The 23,958-nt window shown below is 46.2% G+C and overlaps 1 protein-coding gene across 3 annotated transcripts in view; it reads right to left on the minus strand.

The window, feature by feature from the left end:
- The window catches only part of arid1b (AT rich interactive domain 1B (SWI1-like)), a 29,623-nt gene extending 7,514 nt beyond the window's left edge, over positions 1 to 22,109 (minus strand). Inside the window, exons 1-14 of one of the 3 annotated variants that reach the window (XM_046373443.1) lie at positions 21,039 to 22,109; positions 17,931 to 18,122; positions 17,112 to 17,249; positions 16,186 to 16,299; positions 11,175 to 11,421; positions 10,990 to 11,073; positions 10,467 to 10,619; positions 10,034 to 10,379; positions 9,634 to 9,774; positions 9,393 to 9,520; positions 9,207 to 9,316; positions 4,023 to 4,163; positions 1,159 to 1,368; positions 778 to 997 (exon numbers count right to left, since the gene is read on the minus strand). In XM_046373443.1, coding sequence (XP_046229399.1) covers positions 778 to 997; positions 1,159 to 1,368; positions 4,023 to 4,163; positions 9,207 to 9,316; positions 9,393 to 9,520; positions 9,634 to 9,774; positions 10,034 to 10,379; positions 10,467 to 10,619; positions 10,990 to 11,073; positions 11,175 to 11,421; positions 16,186 to 16,299; positions 17,112 to 17,249; positions 17,931 to 18,122; positions 21,039 to 22,094 — 3,280 coding nt within the window. In that variant the 5' untranslated portion in view covers positions 22,095 to 22,109. The remainder of the gene's footprint in view (positions 1 to 777; positions 998 to 1,158; positions 1,369 to 4,022; positions 4,164 to 9,206; positions 9,317 to 9,392; positions 9,521 to 9,633; positions 9,775 to 10,033; positions 10,380 to 10,466; positions 10,620 to 10,989; positions 11,074 to 11,174; positions 11,422 to 16,185; positions 16,300 to 17,111; positions 17,250 to 17,930; positions 18,123 to 21,038) is intronic. The other 2 variants (XM_046373444.1, XM_046373445.1) reach the window with 2 other exon arrangements.
- Between the last annotated feature and the right edge of the window lie 1,849 nt (positions 22,110 to 23,958).

The raw sequence follows: 23,958 nt of genomic DNA on the forward strand, positions 1-23,958 counted from the left end.
TGCTTAGTTTCTGGCTGCGGTCGGGAAGCAGGAGGGGATCTTCCTCCTGGACTGAAGAGAACTTCCTGCTTCGGGGTGAACCAGCACACAGGAGCTCTGCTTGGTCTTGAGAAGTCGTAGCGTTTATTTACAGACCAACTGTGACTTGCACTGGACATTTGCAGTCAACTCAAACTTACTGCTAACTCTGCATACTCGTCTGGTTCGCCGCTCTTTTCAGCGCTCTCATGCGTCTGCTATGTTTCCTAAAGGATCTGTGCTGCTCTGGTAACTCGATCAAACGCGAATTCCAGGATGTTCCTTGTAACTGCTTTGGGCTTTTCACTGCTCACACTGAGCAAAGCCCGGAAAGGCTGCAGGCACGTCTGGCACTGAGCTCTGGCTTCTTCATGCACAGTGAAGAACTTGTTAGCAGGTGGCTGTGACGTCACTGCGCCCTGTGCGTACAACATGTGGCACATGCGTAAAATGGACCGGCTTAGAATCAGAGATACGGGAGACGGCCCGATAACACGGAAAACCGGGCCGCGGATTCCAGTGTCTGGTAGGTCAATTGGTGCATCTCTACTTCTTACGGTCAACCTTGTTATGGTTCATCTAATGACACTTCTGTCCTGAATCAAGTCCAAGTGTTTGAGAAATATTTCAGGTCCAAACTTGTTAACCAGCAGGACTTCTTAATTAACGGATCACCTGAAAACCCCAGAAGAACCTCTAAGGTTAAGAGACACCTTGGGTCCCAGGTTGTTCAGTCCTGAAAGGGAACAGGTGACTCACCTGGGGAGGGAGGCTGGATCTTGGTCTGGAGCGACAGAGGTTTCTTGGTGTCTCCTGCAGGTCCCAGAGCCTCAGGCGGAGGCTCCTCCCCTCGCTCCACCTTACACTCGTAGGCAAACAGGTACTGGATGTACTGCTTTTTCAGAGAGCTGGCTGAGCTGCTGGATGTCCCCACATTCAGCTGGGAGGACAACTCCCTCCACTTCTTATTCTTATTGACCTGAGGAGGATGAGAGATTTATGCATTAAACTCATTTGTAAAAACTGAGATGTTTCTCAGTGACATGAGCCTGAACAGAATAAAAGCAGTCAAAAGACTGAAGACCACTGAAACGAATGGATTCATGGAGAGACTGAGCAGCATTAAAACCAAAGCATCACCATGGCCAGGCCTCCGATCTCTCTGACAGCCAGGTACAGTCTGCACAGATCCAGAGGCTTCTTTCCCACTGCGGGTAGGTTTGGGACGGGCGTCCCCCTCTCCTCCATGAAGGACAGGTAGCGGTCCACCCACAGCCTCCTCTCCGGCTCCGAGCCCATCTCATACAGCCGAGTGATCTTCTCGCTGGTCATGGTGGCTGCACTGGGCTTCTGCAGAGACCGAGACCGAGACAAGACATCACGGTCAGCCTCAAGACCGACAGCAATCAAAATCACATGCACATGCATAAAAAAAATGCACCACAATCTGATTTAAAGGCGGTTTCCCACCACATCAGTGAAAGCATGTTTTAATTCAGCTTCCCTGTGCGGAGGCACAAACCCTGACAACATCATCTACAAATGTGAATACTGAGTATTTACACTGTCGTTTATTATGGAGGAGCTGTTGATCAGGTTTACTGGGTCGCACCTGTTCGAAATGACAAAATAAACTAAATAAACTACCACTGAGCTGTTTTATTCAGCATGTTGTAGCTCTGAAGGATGGAGAACATGTTTGCTTTGTTTCTCTGAACAAGCTGAAACGTAACCAAGCAAAAATAATTTTCAAAAAGCTGAGAGCATCCAAAAGTCAAACACGTTTTATGTTTTTAAATCTGTTTCTGAGCCAGAATGCAGGGTTTATTCAGTTCTGTGTAATAACTTTTACACTCTCATCCCAATGACACAAAGCGACAGCACCACCCAGCCTCTCGTCTCAGGGTCGTACTACTACAAGAACTAATACAGTTTACTTCATACTTCAGGCAAGATCAACATCAAGCTCATTACCAAAATGACATTGATCACAGTCCCTGTCACATGACAGCATTACATGTGAGAGGTGGCTGGACAGCACTGAGGCAAGCACGCACAAAGATGGCCGACACAGTGAGACTTCCTCATTCAAACAGGAACAGCACACAAACTTTCAGCTAACAGTGAATAACATGGAGAAAGTCTGCGATCACAGCAAGCGACAGACGTGGTAATCAATCTGTGGAGAAGCAGGAAGTGAGCTCAACCATTGATGTGTGTCACACTGCATCTTAACAACACATCTCTTTATGAAACCTCTGCCTCTGTGTGGCCTGGACTACAGCTCTGAACATGGTTTTATTTTGTTGGATATGTCTCACCCCTAATGTGCACCCAACGTAGCTGAATGTACTCACACTCTCATCCACATTTTACTTTGAAAAGGCAGACCTTGCTGCGGACCACAAAACAAAGCAGGAGGTTGAAGTTGTCTAGTGATGTTTAAAGTCCAGACCAAACTGCACTTTGATATCTTCTGCGTATTGGACATGTCCTTTAACACACACATATTGAATATTTCAAAGACTGCATTCTTTCACAATACTGCAAAAATTAGGCACATTCTGAGTCAGAAAGATGCAGAAAAATTAGTCTATGCATTCATTACCTCCAGGCTGGATTATTGTAATTCATCATCATCAGGCTGCCCCAATAAATCTGTAATAAAGCTGTACTTGAGATTTTAGTTTTTGTTTTATCCTATTTTTATACTCTGCACTTTTCTCCTTTCTTGGTCGGGAACACTGCATGTGCAATTGTCTGTAGAAACAAGAATTTCCCTCCAGGGATTAATAAAGGAATTCTGATAAAGACTCTCCAGCTAATCCAAAACGCTGCAGCACAACTACTGACAAAAACCAGCATGAGAGATCATATTTAGTTAATAGTAGTAGAGTTAATAGTACCCTATTATCCCACTAGAGCTTTGCGTTCCCAAAATGCAGGGCTACTTGTGGTTCCCAGAGTCCTCAAAAGTAGATTGGGAACCAGAGTCTTTAGTTATCAAGCTCCTCTACTATGGAACCATGTTCCAGTTTCGGTCCAGGAGGCAGACACCCTCTCTATATTTAAGAGTAGACGAAAAACCTTCCTGTTTGATAAAGCTTATAGTTAGGGCTGGTTTAGGCCGGCCCCATGTTATGCTGCTATAGGCTTAGACTGCTGGGGGCCCTCCCATGATGCACTGAGCTCTTTCTTCCTCTCCTTCTGCACACATTTATGTCCCATTAATGCATATCACTAACCCAACTTCTTCCCTGGAGTCCTTGTCGTGGATCGTGGATCCACTGTCGCCAAGTGCTTGCTCAAGGGGGAATGTTGGGCTCTCTGTATTACAATTTAATAGAGTTTGGTCTGGACCTGCTCTAATTGGAAAGTGTCATGAGATAACTTTTGTTGTGAATTGGCGCTATATAAATAAACTGAATTGAAATCTTGAATCTGAAACATGTTGACATAAAGACCTCCTGTAGGGGACCTCCGAGTGGTTTCCCTATAAGACACCAGTAAAGACCGGACGTTGTCTACAGCTGCTGTGACGGAGGTCTGTGGGAGCAGAAGAGGCTTTACACCATCCGCTCCACCTCGTGTTATCAATGAGCACAGTCCCAACAGGCTGGATGAGGAGGTGAGTCTGAAAACTGAAGCTGACGTGCTGCTCGGTCTCAGGCTAGTTTGAACTGAAATCTGCTTTTTAAATGAGAAAGTCTCACAGAAAACACAAAGGGAAACATTTACAATAACAAAAACTCAAAAAATAAAATAAAGACCAGATGCAAGCGCAGTTTTGCTTTGTCCAGTGAAGACCTCGCATATCCAAACAGTCAGATTTTGTCAAACTTAACATGATGACATCATAGTTTCAAACAGAGTAAAAGTGTGGAGTTATGAGGCCTTCACACATCAGCAGCAGGACACACACACACACACACAGTCAAAGTCATCACAATGACATGTATACACGTGTACACACACACAGAGATGTGCGTCTGGGTTGCACTTACAGGGCTGGTGGACGTCTTGGACCAGGCGGGGCTGCTAATGCTATCGCTGTCCTCCCCGTGACAGGAGGACAGACTAGCTGAGCTGGGGGAAATGGGGGAGGGGGTGGGGGGCTTGGACACACACTGAGAACCGTAGCTGTCCTGTGATACAAAACACACACACACACACAACAGAGGCATGTGGTGAGGGGACGTCAGGATGGCCGAGTGGAAATTAACAAAGAAAAATGAGGGAGCACAAACACAAGTCGAAATTCACAGAGGCTGCAAGCAGGAGGCTTAAGAGCACCACCTAACTTCAGACATTAGCTTTAGCATTTAGCAGCTGGGAGCGGATGAACAGTCGGGTTAATGAGGCTTGTTAAGAAGCAGCCAGCAGGTACCTGGTTAACAACAGGTGTCTTCTTTGTTCACATCAATTCCATAAGGGTAAACCCTGCCACCTGCCAGCATCTTCAGGCAACACCATCAGGTCTTCATCAGTGATGTGCCTCATGCAGTTCCCAGTACGTGACTGGATGGCCACCAGTCAAGCCCTGAACACCTCAACTGGTACAAGCTCTTCAAAGTTATCAGACGAGTTTGACTGATCCTCATTGTAAATCAGGATTTAGGAAAATAAATTAAGACGAGTTGACTGTGCATCTTCCCTTAAACATTATTCAGTTTTCCTTTTTAATTTCTTCCTTTAATCCTAATTCAAACATCAGGAATATAAACTCAGGTTTTCTCTACATGGCAGCACGCTGCTGCAGTCCTACACGCTTCTCTGCGCTTCCATTGGAACAGTTATCCACCCAATATCCCATAGAGACTGCCTGTCCCCCGACCACCTAAATTAATTAAATCACATACAAAAAGAGGAGTTATACATAGAAATCTAATAAAGATTAACACATCTGACCATCACTTAATAACTTTTGAATTTGTATTATTTGACTACATACCACCAAGGAAAAACTCCTACACTGGATACCTGTCTGATAGTGCTGTAGCTAAATTTAAGGAATCAATTCTGTTGTCACTGACTTCAGTATGGTGTCCCAGTACTGCTGAACATTACAACACTAAAGAAAAGTCTTATGCCAATTGTAGGCCACGGTATATGGTATAATACTGAGGTTCACATGTTAAAGCAAAATGTGCAAAAATTTGAGGAAATGGTGTTCCTCCAAACTCACAGAATCTCACTCAATCTGACAAGACAGTCTTATATCATATAGGAAGGCCCTACGGACTGCCAGAGCAGCCTGTTACTCCAAATGAATTGAGGATAACAAGCATAACCCCAGGTATGTGTTCAGCATTGTAGCCAGGCTGACAGAGAGCCATAGTGCTATTGAGCCTTGTATCCTTATGACTTCATAACCTTTTTTAATGACAAGATTTTAAACATTCAACACCTGCTGACCTCAGCTGGTACTGATCTACCATCAAACACTGGAACCTTAGAAACAGCAGCAACAACTAGATAATTATCTTCACTGCTTTTCTCTCATTGACCCTCATCAATTAAATTCATTCATATTTTCATCTAAACCAACATGCCTCTTAGACCCCATTCCTACTAAGCTGCTCAAAGAAGCTTTACCCTTACTTAGCACCTGTAGATGTGATCAATCTGTCCCTAATAACAGGCTATGTACCCCAGTCCTTTAAAGTAGCTGTAGTCAAACCTCTCCTTAAAAAACACACACTTGACCCAGAGGTTTTGAGCAACTATAGACCAACATCTAACCTTCCATTTCTTTCCAAGATCCTTGAAAGAACAGTCGCCAATCAGCTATGTGACTTTCTACATAGTAAGAGTTTACTTGAGGATTTCCAGTCTGGCTTTAGAGCTCATCATAGCACAGAGACGGCATTAGAAGTGCGCATATGTCGATACGTGTGCAGCCTGTTACAGACGCTCCCAATCTTTCTCACTGTTTTCTACTGTTTTTATTATATTTTCGCGACTCCTTTTACTTTCTTTTACTCTGAACTACACTGTTTTGTACATACCTGCATTTTATATTTTCTTAAAAAATTTGAATACAGTTTTTGTAAATACCTGTACTTTGAGATTTTAGTTTTTGTTTATCCTATCTTTATTGTTTATCCTACTTTTTATACTCTGCACTTTTCTCCTTTCTTGGTCGGGGATACTGCATGTGCAACGTCTGTAAGAACAAGAATTTCCCTTCAGGGATAAATAAAGGAATTCTGATTCTGATTCTGATTCTGATTAGTCAAAGTCACAAATGACCTCCTCCTGGCATCAGACGAGGGACTTATCGCTGTCCCTGTACTCTTAGACCTTAGTGTTGTATTTGACACCATTGACCACTCTATCTTATTGCACAGATTGAAACACTTAATTGGCATTAAAAGAACTGCATTAAGGTGGTTTCAGTCTCGCTCACACTTCGTCCCCAGACGCCTGTTTAGATCGCTCTCACCTGGGTACCACATACACCCCTCCCCCACCCACCACCTCAACGATGACCTTCACAGCTGATCAGGTGAGAAGACAGCTGCAGAGACTCTGTGCAGGCAAAGCTGCAGGCCCAGATGGTGTGAGCCCCAGGGTCCTGAAAGCCTGTGCCCCCCAGCAAAGTGGAGTACTTCATCATGTCTTCAACCTGAGTCTGAGTCTTCAGAGGGTCCCCGTGGTGTGGAAGACATCACGCTTCGTTCCTGTCCCGAAGATGCTGCGTTCCAGCGACCCCAAGGACTACAGGCCTGTGGCTCTGACATCACACATCATGAAGACCCTGGAAAGACTCGTCCTGGAACAGCTCTGGCCCATGGTCCAACCACTTCAGGATCCCCTTCAGCTACCAGCCCCGCCTTGGAGTGGACCATCAGGCCGGCTCTGCTGGCTGAGAGGCTGACAGCGATACAGGTGGATGCCCCACTGGTGTCCTGGATCGCAGAATATCTGACAGGCAGACCGCAGTATGTACGCCTGAAGTGCTGCTTGTCAGATGAAGTGATCAGCAACACCGGGGCTCCACAGGGGACCGTCCTCTCTCTCTTCCTCTTCACCATTTACACCACAGATTTTAAGTACTGCACAGAGACCTGCCATCTTGAGTTTAAAATTCTCATCCTCACATGTAAAGCCCTGAACGGTCAGGCACCATCCTATCTTAAAGAGTTGATAGTTCCCTATTATCCCACCAGAGCTTTGCGTTATCAAAATGCAGGACTACTTGTGGTTCCTTCCTTAAAAGTAGACTGGGAACCAGAGTCTTTAGTTATCAAGTTCCTCTACTATGGAACCATCTTCCGGTTTCGGTCCGGGAGGCAGACACCCTCTCTACATTTAAGAGCAGACTGAAAACCTTGATGTTTGATAAAGCTTATAGTTAGGACTGGCCTAGCCTGGTCCCTTGTTATGCTGCTATAGGCTTTGACTGATCTCCCATGATGCACTGAGCTTCTCTCTCTCTCCTCTAACTCTCCTTCTGCACACATTTATGTCCCATTAATGCATATCACTAACCCAATTTCTTCCCTGGAGTCCTTGTGCTTTCTCGTCTCTCAGGTCCTCATGGATCATGGTTGGACCTCCTGCTGCGGTCCTGCTCGAATTTTGCGGCGATTACTACTGTTTAGTCACAATCTATTTTAATTCTATTATCACTCTGCACAGCTACTACCATCATTATTGTTACTACTATTGCTATCATAATCACCATAGTACCTTCTGTATACTTCGTTATCATTATCTACAGTTCCAATACTTCTGGTATTATTACTGCTGCTATGCATTTCTGTTTGTGTACTTCTTTTCTCACGCCCCACGCCCCTCTATGTCTCTCTGGCTCTCTCTGAGTTGGCGAGTGAATTGGTGCTACATGAATAAACTGAACTAGATTGAAAACTGTAAAGCTGTTGTGAACTTCAACAGCCAGCTGAACTTAAAGCTTCCACCCTGCTCACATTTTCCTATTGTCTTACATCTGTTCTGAAGACTCTGTGACAGCTGACATGAAGAAAAATCTGCCAACCTGTGGAGCGTCAAACTACAAGCTCGCTGCTGCAGCACAAAACAGGAAACAGTAAAAATCTGCAGCTCCGTCTCTACAGAGAAACACCAAGTCGAGCTGAGACACAAAGCGGCCACTTCTCATTAAGTCGTGTCACGTAACCCCGACCGCCACATCCACATCCTTCACAGATCTGTGATCAAAGCTGACTCTCCATGATTGGATAATGAGGTGAGGGAAGTCAACAGAGAGCAGCGAGGAGGAGAAACTCTCTGGCTGCTGAACTAAACAAGAGGGGGAAAAACAAGGAGAAACAAAACTCCACAGAGGAGGTTTGTCGGCATGTGCTCTGGCTCGTGTTGGCAGAAACAACAAAAAAAACAAACGTAGTCTAACAAACACATGCGGCTCGAAACAAACGGATCAATACTGTCAAATAAAGTGAGGAGAGGGGTGTCAGAAGCACCAGGGAACCTCAAACTGCAGTAAGAAGCTGAATTACAAAGTCTGACAGGAAAACCTGTTGTCCCCAAACTCAGTTTGGTGAGAAGTTGTTTTTTGTAACAATAAACTGGATTTATTACATTATTCAACTGTTGTAATGTTCTGGTTTAAGTCACGTGGATGTCACATGCCGACAGAAACCACCTATCAGCATCAGCCCATCTGAGGCCAAATGAAAAGATGCTGTGTTTCAGTCAGCCCTCGGTGGTGAGAGGTTGTGGAGGAGCCAGGAACCTGGCTGAACAGGACCAGACCTGAAAGCCACCACAGTGCAGGCATCCACTCTGAAGCAGAAGGACACCAGGAAGCTTCAGTAGCCAAACCATCAAACAACTCTGTGGCAACGTGCTGACCCCAGCCCTCCACAAGTGTGGACCTCCACAGACCTGAAGATCCATCAGCAACAGCTGGAACAGAAGAACCGAGCCTGGCACTACTCTTCTTCAGCTGTTTTCATGGTGAACAGAACATTGATACTATGCTGACTGACTAAACAGCACTACAAGGCAGGTCTGAAACAGTTGTTCCACAGACACAACAACCCATTCACTCAGAAACCTCGTCAGCGCTGCAAAGATCCATTCAAATTAGCACACGTGCATCTGTTACAGCATGCCGGGAGAGCACAACGGTATCATGGGAGCTGGCATGATTGGCAGAGCAAACAGCCACTGTGATTGGATGACAGAGCCTTAGGACGCACCTTGTGTTTGGGCTGTTCGCTGGCAGGGCAAACACCCTCTTTGCTGAGCTCAGCTCTCTGCTTGGCCTCTGGATGAGTAGCCATCACCTCTGCTGCCACCATCGTGGGGCCTGAAAGGGCAGTCATGAGGTCATTTATAACATAAACAGCCTTGATGTTGACAGACACTGGGATCTGCGGTCCTACCTGAGGATGGGACGTTGTACGGGGGTCCCTGCGGTGTCATCCTCCCAGAGTTGCTGCCTGGATGCTGGCTATAGGGGCCGGCGGGGCCCAGTCCTCCCAATGGTACTGTGCCCAAGTAGCTGCCCTGCCTGGACACCACAGAAAAAAGGCTTTGATTAGCTCCATTTTAGTCATATGATTTGCTTTTGTCCCTGAAGGCTGATTGGACAGCCATGCTGTCCGGTTCTGGTACCAAACCTACCCATAATGATCAGGGGGGTCTGCACAGTGGCCTGGGACTGAGCCCAGGTTCCCTGCTGGGACAGGTGAGGAGGGTGAGGAGGAGGGGACTGGTGGGGGTGAGGAGGAGGTGGATGAGAGGGCCAAGGCTGGTGGTTGAAGGCTGGGGAACGAGTGAAGGGAGGTCTGAATGATGGAGGGAGGGGGAGAAGCACCTTCAAACAATAAATGCCAACAAATACAAAACTCATCACCCAATTCAGCACTCTTTGGGTTCTTCATGAGCCATTCTAGTCCTGATTCATCCAGCGTCATGAAACTCCAGAATCCCTCCCTGAACCTTTTCTCTCTCATCACCTTCATCACATACATTCCTGGAACTCTTGGAATAGTTCTGACTTTCCAGACTCTTCCAGACTCACCTGGCCTGGGCGGCTGAGGCAGACGCTGAGGATGAGGTGTTCGCATTTGGACCGGCGTTGGGGCCAACCTCAGATGGTTTGCGGCTGGCACTGGGCCCTGGAGGTCCCATGCCCTGGCCAGCAGGCTGTGGCATGCCAGGGGAGGAGGGGGCCATGGCATTCCCACCAGCAGGGTACGGTCGGCCACCAGGGCCAGGACCGCGACCTGCCGGGGCGGATGGGCCCTGACCATGCATGGGACTGCTTGCATTCAGGCCCAGACTGTTGGCTAAGCCGGGGCCTGGACCAGGGCCGCTATAGTTGGCACTGGGGGCCCCGCCATAGTGGGGGGGCCGTGGGTAGTTACCTGAAGAGGATGAGGAGGGAAATGATCAAAAACAGCTATTTGCTGGTTCTTTATAGGTATGTTCTCCTTGTGGGTTACAATGTGTACCTGGGGGTCCATACTGGCCATATGAGCCTCCCTGCTGATAGGAGCCATGGTGTATGGGCGCCCCCAGCGCTGAGTGAGGGGACATGGATGGTGTGGACTGCTGGGGGCCAAACTGAGGCCCCTGGACGCTACGCTGCATGGAGGGAGGGAAACCTGAAGAACAGACAGACAAGAAGGACACGGTAGGACATTTTTCCTGTTTGAAGAGACAGGAAAAGTGAAGGAATCTGTGCGTAGCCTTGCTTAGCATAAAGACAGGAAGCAAGTGGAAACTGTTAGCTTAGCTCCACCAGAATTCTGTCATCACTGGCTCAAGCCAGTCCAAACTGATGCAGTACATTTACTTGATGGACATTTTGTACAGACATTCATGGTCCCAGAGGATGAAGCCTACTAACTCCTTTCCTCTGGCGCCACCCTAGGTGGACATTTTGAACTTTCAGGTAATGTTTTAAAATATGAGCCTGTCGTTTATTAGTCACCCATATGAACAATTAATCCACAGCTGATGTGTCAGTCGTACCTCTGTTTTGAGTCATGGTAGACTGGGACAGATGAGGACCGAGATCTGATCCAGGACCAGAACCCTGCGGGGTCAGCTGACATCCTGACAGGAAGACATAGTGTTAATGCTAGCACAGATCATTTCAATGGCTGTTAACAAGCTGCAGGAGTTTGAAGAGACAGGAAATTACATCAATACCCTACCTGGCCCACCGCTGGTGGGAGACATGGGTCCAGATCGTGACTGGCTATTGGACCCAGCAGGGGACGGCGAGGGCGAGGGTGAAGGCCCGGTACGAGCTGGTGGGGGGAGTCGAGGTGAGACATGGGGGGAGAACGGAGAACGGGTTGGGGTCCCCCGGTCACCCTGAGCGCTGCTGGAACCTGACGTGCCTGAACTCACCGCTGCCTCTGTTCCGGTGGGCAAGTCGTCAATGGAGCCGGATAAATCCTGGAACACAGACGCCAAACTCCTGCTGCATTGATCTGGACTTCTCACTTGTCAGGTTCTCAACATTTTCTGGAGATACAGCAATCTGAACACGTTACTGTCAGGTGTCTTTTTCAACTGCAGCAAAGCACATGATGTCAACAGGAGGACAGCTCATAAACGTGAGCTGAGCTTCAACTGGACAACATCAACAGTTTGACCCAAACCAACAGAACCGACTGGAAGCTGCAGATCGATTACCTGTCAGACTGACAGCTCAGTGAAGACAGCTAACTGAGGAATAAAACTGACCTTCAGATTCAACTTCTGACTCCAGTTTGTTGAGGTTTTTTCTTTTTCATGACCGTTCACTCGTTTTTAGATCACGACAAAATAGATCATATCTGAGGGAAGGAAAGGGAGATGACCGCGACCCTGACGGATAAGCGGTATAGAAAATGGATGGATGGATGGATGGAAAGGGAGATGAACACGTGGAACAAGAGAAGAGGAAAACAGAAAGGATGGCGTGATCGGGGGACGAGCTGCAAAGCACAGAAAGGTGAAAAACATGAAGAGGAAAGAGGAGACAAATGAACAGATAGAGAGAAAGCAAAGGACAGGGGAAAAGCACTGCGTTGAAATCTCCCATCTGCCCCTGGGCCTTGAGCCAGCCAATCATAGAACAGGGACACACCCCCCCAACCCCTTGCCAACAGCTCATCCAATCAGCTGCTGCGCTGCATAACACACACACACACGCACGCACACTCCTGGTCTGTGTTCTAATTATAAAAAGCGAGTGTTTGTCTGCGGCCTCGATCGACCTTCCTCCTCTCTCTACTTTTTCTCTTAGAGTGTCTCCTCCTCTTTCCTCTTGTCACCTCATGCTTCCTCCCTTCTTTCTCATATCTTCCTCTGTTCCTTGTCTTCTTTCATCCTCTCTACCCTTCCTACCTCTCGCTCCCTTGTTTCTCTTCCTTTCCCCTCCGTTATCACCTTCTTCAGCCTTTCTCCTTTCATCACACCTTTCTCCTCTCCTGCTGCCTTCTTCCATTTTTCTCCTCATTTTCTAATTTAAATATTTCTCTTGTTTCGACTGTCAGCAGCCCTGGACGAGAGTGTGTTTTCTCCTAATCTCCTTCACTCCTTCACCCTCATGTTCCCTTTTTCTTCTCATCTTCCTTAAACACTTCCTTTTCTACTCCTGTTTTCCTTTCTAAGCTTATTCCCCTTTTCTCCTTCCTCTCCTGCTGTGCTTCTCCTCTTTCTTTCTCCTCGTCCTCCCCCTCCTGTCTTTCAGTCTTCATCCCCTACTTTATTGGTGCACACCTCATATTTCTGCCGTCATCTCCTCCTCGAGTTGACAGCACCTTCTACATTTAATGAACTCCAGTCAAACACGGCAGCGACGGACGTGACTCTGAACAGGTTGCACAGACACAAACTGAACGTGTCCCTGATGGACAAAGACGTCTTCACTCTTAATCTTATGGGCAGATGTGGTTGTTGCCGCTGTTATGAACATGTTGAATACATGACAACTTTTTCAAATCGCAGCTTCAACGGCGGCTCCACATCCAGTCCATTGGGACAAAGTGTCCTCTGAACAGAGACAAGTGTCTCTGTCCAACAGGTGTGGCAGTACTTACAAAATAAAATCTTACAAAATAAAATTAGGGGGCCAAACAAGAAAATCTGTAAAGTCTAGAGATGCACCAGAATCGATTCGATCAAATCGACGGGAATGATTTTCAGCGTGCTCAGCTCGAACCGGAGACCAGACGGTCAGCCGGGCGTTTCTCCGATTCCAGGCTGGTCCGTTGTATGCATGCATCACACGTCATACGCAGCTTGGCACAGGCAGCACCACAGCCACAGACACAGCTGCTAACATGGCTTTAGCGTAGAAGTTATTAGCTGTGTGAGAAGAAGACACAAAGTTCACAATTCATAATACATGTAAAGCCAAAGCAAATCACGGGGGACAACCACGAAAACGTTAGGAACAACAAACCTAATCAGACACTTGAAACACTATCATCCAGCTGAACAGGCGCAGTTTGAAGAAGCTAGCAAAGAAAAAGCTGCTGAAGCTAAAGCTAGCGAGCTCAGTGTCAAACACACACCTGCAGCCTCTCCAGTGTTTCCTCAGTGTGAGCAGTGAAAAGACCAAAGCAATTACAAGGGAAATTATGGGATTCACGACTCCATCTGATCAGCTGGTCTCCATAGTTGAGCCTAGAAGCTTCAGAAATGTGATAAAAGACCTCAGGCCTGATGAAGTTATAAGTATACTGTAAAATGATAGAAGTGACATTTGTTTTATTATATAAATCTGTTGGACCTGTTTTTGTTTGATAAAGTAAAATATGTCCGATAAAGTTGGGTGTGCAACTTATTTTCAGTTAACTGTTATTTGTAGTTCTTTCCAGTTGCTTTATTTTGTTAAGTTTATGAATTTCTTTTATTGTGAAAGTAAAATTTTGCATTGAAGAAAAGCTGATTTTTGTTTGTACACGCAGTCAATTATAGTTCTTAGAAAGAAAACCAGAATAACCAGGTCATGCAAAAACAAAATCGGAAATTGGCCAAGAAAACAGCAACTGGTGTACTAATTTCTATGGGCGGTTCTTGCAAAAGGTTGTATAATTACTCGTGAAAGTATTGGAAGTTAATGAGTCTTTACTGATTTATTTGAATTTATTAAAAAGTATTATTTATTATGACGCATTCAAGTCCTTTGGGTGATACTGTCTAAGGTTTATTCCATGGATTTCATTCTAAACCAACTGTAGAGACTACACAAGCCTGATTTCACTAACAGGAGTTGATTTTTATTTTTCATGAAAAAGAAGATGTAAGATGTCTTTACTGTTGTTTATTTTGTTAACAATTAACTGCAGAGACAAGACGACAACAGACTTAAGAGTCTTTGGGTGCAGCTGATTTCTGCTCGTTTTGTTTTTCTTCCTGCAACAGAGCCATCTCCCCTCCGCCTGTCGCCATGGCAACTGCATCAGCAGCCTCACTTCAAAAGGAGGCTCTGAAGAGAAGGGGAAGACGCAGAGAGGAAAAGAGAGAGGAGGGAGGGGAGGAAATAAAGGGATGATGGAGGAGGAGAAAGAAAAGATGAAAGTGAAAGAGAGAGTAGGAGAGATGGATGGACAGATGGAAAAAAAATTATGAAGGAGGAAAAGCAGGCAGAGAGAGGAGCACTCCCAGTCAATCAAAGTGATCAAAAAATGAAACGAAGGGCACAATCAATCATTGTGGTCAATACTCTGATCAAGACTAACATTGATTAATTAACATGATAACTAATCGACTTTCATCATGACTTTATTGAAAAAAACTTAACAGTAGATTAACAGTAGAGTAACGCCCACAGCTGACTGCGAGTCAGTCCAGGCTTCAAACGAGGTGTGAATGAACACCACAGAGTGAAGGACTGACAAGAACTGGACTAAACCTGACACAAAACGAGCATCATGTGTGTTCTCAGAATCCCCGGACAGACTCAGGTGCTCCCCAGAGCTCCGGTATTGGCCCTCTATCATTTCTTATTCATTACAGGCCGACAGCAGGTGAGACGCTGCATCATGCATATTTTACTCGCTCTGGTTTTTCTGCTTCCACTGAAGAAACGCTCACTACATGGAAAACCTCCAGCTTTTGCATTTTCAGTGTCAAAAGGAACTAAACTGATCATATTCCGTATTGCAGACTCAAACCAACAGTGAATGTTATCTGCTGACACGTACGGAGTGTGTCAGCAAAACACACACACACACACACAGTAGTTTAGACTGGCTGAGTCCTTTCTGCTGCCACAAATGCTCATTCATGCACCAACGGTAGATTCATCCGCCACTGAAAACAGTCCCAAACAAATGCAACTGCTTGAGGCAACTACTGAACCTCTTTTCTTCTTCCTGCTTGTCATACGAATAAAGGACTAACATATTTAAAACTGTTGCAGTTAACTTCTCAAAATTAAAGCTGTGTACTTTTGCACTGACTGCAGTATTTTACATATCTTGTGAGTACATGTACACTCATCCTGTAAATACTGAAAATATGGGGTTCAGGGTTAACTTTCACTTTAACACCTGAATAATTAGATAATTAGATAGACAGATAGATAGATAGATAGATACTTTATTGATCCCAAGGGAAATTCAAGAATTAACCGGTCTAAAAAGTGTTCCTTTACCAACCAAGCATGGTCAAGCTCTAAGAGCCAAAAAGATTACACCATTAATCAGTAAATTAATCAGTCACCATTTTGACAGATGATTAATCACGCAAGTCACATTTCATGCAGTAAAAGCAAAAGATTCTCAGACAGTATGACAGTAAACCAAATACTTTTGGGTTTTGTCAGCTGAGTGATTTAGGATATTGTGATGGACATTTTCCACCATTTCATGACCTTTTATTAAACAAATAATCAAGAAAATAATCAGCAGATTACCTGACAACCTTTCACCTGCAAATCACAAAATCAAAGCTGATCCATGAAAAAAACGTGTTTTTGAGCAGCGCCGTTCAGACTGTCATCATGTCAGAAGTCAGAAGCTCAGCTGCTTCTGGATCAGACAGTCTGCGAGTCCATCAGACTCTACTCACTTCAGCGTTTTAACGATGTGAGGCAGATATTCCCCCCCAGAAAAATCCATACGACTGCTGCTGTTTACTTTTAGTTTCACTTCTGATCGTTTCGTACAAAGACAAACAAAAAGAACAAGAAGCTGCCGTGCAGTCACCAGACGTTCTACTTACCGGCAGGCTGGACGGCCTCTCCTGCTGGCTCACACTCATCTCCTCATGGTTTGGTTTCCCAGGAGTCATAGCAGCAGACTGGCCCCGCCCCCCGTACGCCTCCTGCGGCACCTCCTGAATCAGGATAGATGAAGGAGGTGACACATCAGTCTCACCTCAGGGTCCACTCAGAAGGTGGTCTGGAGCTTTCATCCAGTCCACAAGGTCCTCATCAGCTAACTGATGCTAACTGAGTGCTATAGCAAAGTTCAGTCACAATCCAAGACATTTTTAACATTAAGACTGGACAGTAGACACAAACTTTAATTACATTAGGCTGAGTTCTTCTGTTTTCTGCAAGGAAACTTTTTTCTGTGGGCAGTAATGAAACGTCACAAACATCAACGGGATAACCTCCTGACTGCTAAATGATTTGTGCATAAACAGTGACTGAAAGCTGCAGAAGTGACTGTTCTTCAGCTCCTCTGTCTTATTTGTATCTCATTAATTCATCCTGATCATGAATGACGTTAGCATCAGCTGCCTCTAATCCCTGAACTCTGCTCGTTACTCGTCACAGTGTCAGTCTTCCTCTCAGTGGTCTCAACTCACAAACCTGTTTACTTGTGTCACTATTTTGTTCTGTGGTTACTAGTTTGTGCCCTCAGGTGGTTTATTTCAGCTTAACGTGTGGTGCGTTTGAGGCTGAGATAAAATCGACCGCGCGGCGGAGCCTTTGTAAGGCCGGTCTGGGAGGAGTCAACCCTGCGGAAGCCTCCGGCTCTCTGAAACAGACGCTTTCATGTCAGTATGCTGCAGAACAACATAGAAAACAGGAAGACGAGCAGAGTCTCACGGGCCTCCCTGTTTCGTCATCTTATTGGTTGTTGTGGTGATCTGAACGAAGGAATCAGTGGGAGCAGAGTGAGTGACATGACAGTGTGTACCTGTTGTGGCAGTGGGCGGGGCTGCATGTACGGCGGCTGGCTCGGGGCAGCGGGCTGCTGCGGTGGGCTGAAGTACGGCGGCTGACCCGGCTGGCAGTAACCCACGTTCTGCTGTTGCTGACTGTACTGAGAAGCCATCTGAAAACACACAAGCAGAAAAACACCAGCAGGATGAGACTGTGAAGATGAAGAAGGTGGAACAGTTCAGGTCCCACCCACCCAGCCTTACATCTGTGGGGTGTCTCAGGTGTGCATGAAAAGTATTGAAGCGCAATTACAGGACAATCACATGATGGCCACAGCAACAGTTGGGATTTTAAATGCATTCCTGCTGACTTCAGATCTGTGATGCACAGTTAAGGAGAGTCTACATCAGGACACATTCAGAGGTTCATCTGAATCCACGCTGACAGGTCATGTTAGGATCTCCGTGTGCTCTGAGCCACATGCTAACACTAGCATGCCATAATGTTGAAAAAGTCATTCCAATGAATGACATTCATTTATAACCGATAACAAACGCTGCTGCTTGCTCTCATGAGGACAGACTTATAACAGGGTTAGGGACAGAGTGAGGACAGGGTTATGACAAGGATAGGGACCGAGTTAGGACAGAGAGAGGACAGAGTTAGGACAGGATTAGGAACAGGGTTAAGACAGAGTGAGGACAGAGTTAGGACAGAGTGAGGACGGGGTGAGGACGAAAATTACAAATTACACAAATTGTTTCATCAGACACAAGACTACGTAACAAGTGCAGGGATGGATGGATCAAAAACGCTTGAGTTGTTTTGTGAAGGTGCGCAGAACGCCTCCTACCTGTTGCTGAGGGTACTGCATCCCTCCCAGCCCCATGTGCCCCCTGCTGGACATTCCCATCGGGTATCTGTGAGGGGAGGGCGAGCCGTAGGACTGTCCGGAGTACGGCGCCGCCTGCTGCTGGGCGTATGGGCTGCTGCTCATCCCGTAGAGCTGGGAGCGCTTCATCGCCATCGAGTCCATGGGCGGCACCTGGAGGCGAGAAATGATTGGTTAATGAGACTTAACAAACTCTGAACTTCAACTTTCAAACCAACACGAACAACGAGTTCTCTAGGATTCTCTGACGTCCGGCCCAACTGCAGAGGAAGATGAAGATCATGTGATGCAGTGAAAAGCTGCAGAGCAGATAAATGGACCTGCTGGTGGGACTGTAAACCACAGAAACCAAGCATTAGGATGGAAGGAAGGACATCTGGACCTTGACCTGAACCAGTCCAGAGCAGAGCCGCAACCATTAACCAACCAAAATCAATAAATCATTTAGTCATTTTTCAATCAGAAATGTCAAAAGTTCACTGGTTTCAGCTTCTCAAAAGTATTCCGCTTTGCTTTGTCAACAGCTGACAGTAAATGAAGAGTCGTTGGGACTCTCCGACTATCGAAATTGAACTGAACAGAATTGATAGGATAGTGATTTTCAACAGCACATAAAACATACATGAATGATACAGCAGTTCATTATAATTTCATTATGATAATTTCAATCTTGTGAAATGTTAAAACCATATTGAGGTGGTATCAAAAATGAAACTAAACAGTTGAGATTTTGTTTTACTTGTCTTTTTAGTAATGTTGTTCTCATGTTGTTAACTGCTTTCCTGCCTGTACAACATCCATTGCACGTCTGCCCGTCCTGGGTGAGGGATCCCTCCTCTGCTGCTCACCCTGAGGTTTCTTCCATTTTTTCCTGTTAAAGGTTTTTCTGGGAGTTTTTCCTCAGTCGATGTGAGGGTCGAAGGGCAGAGGATGTTGCTGATGTTATGTTAAGCCCTTTGAGACAAACTGCTTGTAAAAATGGGCTGTACAAATAAAGTTGACTTGACTTGACTTGAATTTAGATCATAAGGACAAAACAAGACGTTTGAAGGTGTCGGTCGGGCCTCTGAGAAACACTTATATTTTATAGAGACAATAATCAGAGATGAATCCATGATGAAAATAATAGTTAGTGTCAGATATGGTTTATCAGAGTTTTCATCAGAATCTGATGCAGATGACTGAATCAAAAAGAGACGCTGAGGTGGTTTAATGTCGACGAGCAGGTTGGCTGCAGCCCAGCCATGGGAGGACAGTAAACACATCACAGGCTGATATGCCATCAGGAGTCAGAGGGCTTCACTCAACCAAAAAAAAACCTGACAATTGATACCGAAGTCTGATGCCACCTCTGAAGGTCACGTGTCCATCCATCAGCTGAATGAAAACACAGCAGGCTGCAGTCAGAGAGGACGACCAGGCTGGAAAGCAACCCGGGCTGATCAGAGCTCCATTACCGTCAATAAATCAGCTGACTAATAAATAACAAGTCAGTGTGCAGAGACACAGATTTCGCTAAATACTCGATAACTAGTCAATATGATAAGGTGATCATGCATTCATCAGAGAGCTTGTTTCACTGGGCCATTGATCGTGTGATGGATGTTTGTATGATTTCTGCATCAAATTAAGGCTGTCCAGAACTTTATGAAGAACGATGTGGTTTTATCAGACACTGGTGTCCAGCTGCTTCTGGTCCTGTCTTTCACCAGGAGAGACCCACAGTGAAAAACACAACCTTATTCAGATATGAAAAGGACATGAAAAACCCTCACATTAGATCAGTATTAACTGACCTAAACAACTCATCAACAATGAAAATAGGATTCAATTTTCTGCAGATCAACTAATCCATCCATCACTGAAAGCTGAATAATGTGGGCCATGTGGACTGACTGTCTGTTGTCTATTTAAACTTTGTTGAAAAATAAAACTATTTTGTATCTTGATGGTGAAAAGGTGCAGTGGACCGAATGGTTTTTTGATCCACAGTCAGAAAATACGTTGTGTCGAATGACCCTCGAGATTATCAAAGTCTGTCAGAGTTTCTCCTCTCAGACTGACTTCTGTGAGTCCACGTAAAGTTCACAGGTCAGACCTGACTTCTGTTTACTGATGTTTTATCAACCCACGCATGATACAGTAAAGGCAGGCAGTGTGTTCAACAGGCTGTAGTCGTGGCGGACCGAGGGGGCCAGGAGCGAGCCTGTCGGGTTTAGGCTCCCTGCAGGCCCGCGGGCCGCTGTGGGAGCAGCCAGAAGAGCATGCCGAATATTTAGCTCCAGTGTTGTTATGATGGTGGCAGTGGGGCACATGGCTAATCTGCATGTGTGAAGGTCAGGGCTGCTGCGTGGAGATGGGGGCCATAACGGGGCTCCGTGCCAGCATGAGCCCGGGACGAGCTGATCCGACTTCAGTCCTCTGTTAGCACGACAGAGACTCACAAAAAGCTGTGAAAACAACTTGAAGGGTGACCCCTCATTTGTCTTTAAAAGACATAATTAGCATGTGTTAAACAGTAAGTTCGTGTCAGATGTGAATAGAGCTGCCAGAAACAACGAGAGGCCTGACACCACACCTCAGTGTCCTCAAACTTTATTTCACGGTATAACAGCCAAATGTAAGCCCGGTATCATTGCTTACAATATGCGAGCTGTCTTCATGCAGACACGCAGCGTCTTCGGGCCTGCACGGCTCGGGAACAGCAGCTAAAAGGCTATGGTTAGCTTAGCATTGTAAGCTGCACACAGAGTCACCTTGGACACGGAATCGAAACACTGACTTTACTAACTACTGTTGACTCGAATGACTCTTATTTAATGTTGCATATGCAACGGACTCATTCGGGACGAACCATTATTCACATTACTGCCAAGACGTGCACATTTGAGTGCCACTTGTATAAATGACGTCTGTCTGCAGTGCTAACCAACAAGCTGACGTTATAAACTTGTGTTAGCATAGCGGCTAACTGGGGAATGCAGCTAGCAGGGTAGCTACAGTAAAAATGACTCTCTCCCTCTGTAGTTTTAAGAGTTTACTGCCAAATACAAACAAGGAGTTATTCACCTGGGATCTGCCGCTGCCCTGCCCGTTGTTCACTGGGCTCATGGTGGGGTGATTTCTTTGTTGTCCTCCCCAGCCATGAGCAGCCGAGCCGTACTGTGAGCCCATGTCTTTAGCCAGCCCCATGCTCGGCTGTTGTTGTGCAGAAGGATTATTATAATCTGGATATCCACTTCCATAACCTCTCATCATCGTGCTCGGAGAAGTCAATAACTGATTCAAAGTCGGTGTAGCTCCGGAGGGGTGCAGCTGTTGCTGACTTTGTCCGGTGAACCGCTGATATCCTCCGCTGTTGCCGCCGTCAGCTCCACCTCCAGCCGGGGAGCTGGTAGCAGTCATAACCGCTTTGCTGTGGTTAGCAGAGAGCGAGCTGCCGCTGCCCGGGCCCATCAGGTTATTCCCCTGGCGTGAAGGACTCATCATGCCTCCGTATCCACTACTCCCATAGCCGGGCCGATAGTTCGGGTAGTGGTTATACGGGCTGTTGTTGCTGTACCCTTCGTGGGAGTTCTGAACCTGATCCATAGTGTTGTGTACCGAGTGCGCCGCGGTTATCCCAGTCCCTGCGCTTTGTTGTCCGCCATGTTGATCAAAGCTGGGCCCTCCTCTTCCATTGCCATAATAATGATTAAACTCGGAGCTGGAACCACTTGGAGGAGGATTGTTGTTGGTGGTGCTAGTGGCTGATCCTAGACTGCCATCCATCCGCTCCTCCTCCTCCTCCTCCTCTCCCTCCTCTTCACTGTTATTCAGCTGGTGTTGGTGATGGCGCTCCTCCGTTCGGGTGTTCCCCACCAGGAGGATGTCTTCCTTACCTCCATGATGCTGAGGATTCCCACTGCCCTCTCCCCGCGGCTCCCCCTGGCCCTGTTGGATGCTGTTGTTGAAGGTGATGTTGTGGTGGGTTTGCCAATGGTGGTGGTGGTGCTGCTGTTGGGTGAACTGGCTGAGCGGCGGAGGTGTGCGGAGGGATGATGATGATGATGATGATGATGATGGAGGAGGAGGAGGTCCAATAGTACCAGCTCTGCCACTGCTGCTGAGCATCCCAGACTCCATGTTGGTCACATCAGAAATGCAGTCTGCCTGTTCCTCTTCCTCCAGGTGCTGTTTCTGTTGCTGTTCCCTGGAGCCTGTCTCAGATCTGCTCTACATTATGCACACTGTTGCAGCTGATGGTGCACCTCCATCAGAACCTCCAGTGAGAGGCTGGGACAGGTGCACCTGATGGACTCTGAGCTCAGAGAACGACAGTTGGAGGACATGTTGAGAGGTCCAGTTTAAGAAGGTTTTTTCCTGCAGTATTGTTATGAGGGGGCTATTAGTGGAGCCGGTTCAGAGGCCACACAGAGTCTACAACCTCCAAATTACACATCGATACAGAGATCATTAGAAATAGTGAAAACTCTGCTCTCAGCTTTCTAAAGACTGATCGAACCATATAGAACCTAGCAAGGTCAAATTTACTCCACAAACCAATAAATTTGAAAAGGTGAAACCAGTGATGTGACAACACAAACACGTTTTCGTATATCATTCCACTATAACTGCACCATCTGTGAGTTCATGAAGAGGTGTTCACTAATGTTCAGGTTTTTCCCATACAATACAAACATGGGATTCATTACATAGTTTACCTCTTAAAGACACACATACCCTATGCAGACAAAAGTATTGGGACATGCCTCTTTGTGATTGACTGCAGGTGTGGTTTGGGCTGTTCCTCAGGGTTTGTGCTCAGCCCCGGACTTCCAGTGAAGTGCTTCACCATACCAAGACATGTTGGACAATGCTATGCTTCCAACTTTGTGGCAACAGTTTGTTGAAGGTCCTTTTCTATTCCAGCATGACTGTGCCCCAGTGCACAAAGCAAAGCTCCATAAAGACATGGTTGGATGAGTTTGGTGTGGAAGAACTTGACTGGCCCACACAGAGCCCTGACCTCAACCCCATCCAACACCTTTGGGATGAACTGGAACGGAGATTGTGAGCCAGGCCTTTTGGTCCAACATCAGTGTGTGACCTCACAAATGCTCTACTGCATGAATGGGCACAAATTCCCACAGAAACACTCCAACATGTTGTGGAAAGCCTTCACAGAAGAGTGGAAGCTGTTAGAGCTGCAAAGCTGTCTGTGTGTTTACAATGAGACGTCATTAAAGTCCCTGTTGGTGTGAAGGTCAGGTGTATTCACTATAGAGGCCTACAGGCTGAGCATGTGGAAACACCAAAGTACACACACACAAAGCTTCACTTCAGCTGGTGGAGATTTTTGGACAAAAATCTTCGTTTAGACAATAATCAGAGTGTTGGTTCTTCAGGTCCTGAACCAAAGACCAAGAGAGAGACAAAGCTAATACAAAGCTATAACCTTTTTACTCCTTCTCGTTAAAATAGTCATAAATGTCTGCTCCTATGGAGTTCATACTGATTGAAGTTGTGCCTCCCGCTCTTTCACCTCCTAAATTCCTCCTTAAATTTCACAGCCTGATTAATGGATCATTTTACTGTTTAAACCTCATAAAATTAAAATGAGATCCACACGTTTCGTCAGACTGAACTGAAAACAAGTCCATCATATAAACCTGAAACACAAATACAAGAACATAAAGTCTCTTTGAGTTCACAGCTTGGTAACATGAGACACTGTAAGTCTCTATAGGATCCTTATGAGCCTGAGAAAACATTACCAGCAACTGTTTGAAAGTTTGGTCACAGAGCGGGACAGGATATAATAAATCAAACAATACACCGTGGCTGTGGCCGAGAGGTTGGAGAGGCGGCTTGTGATCGGAGGGTCATCGGTTTGATTCCCCCACCGGACGGGCAGGAAAAATTTGGGTGTGGTGGAGTGATTAATGCGATAAAAATGCTCCCCCCCTCCATTAGCTGGCTGATGTGCCCTTGAGCAAGGCACTTAACC

Source organism: Scatophagus argus, chromosome 19, assembly GCF_020382885.2.
Source record: "Scatophagus argus isolate fScaArg1 chromosome 19, fScaArg1.pri, whole genome shotgun sequence".
NCBI classification, from domain to species: domain Eukaryota; kingdom Metazoa; phylum Chordata; class Actinopteri; family Scatophagidae; genus Scatophagus; species Scatophagus argus.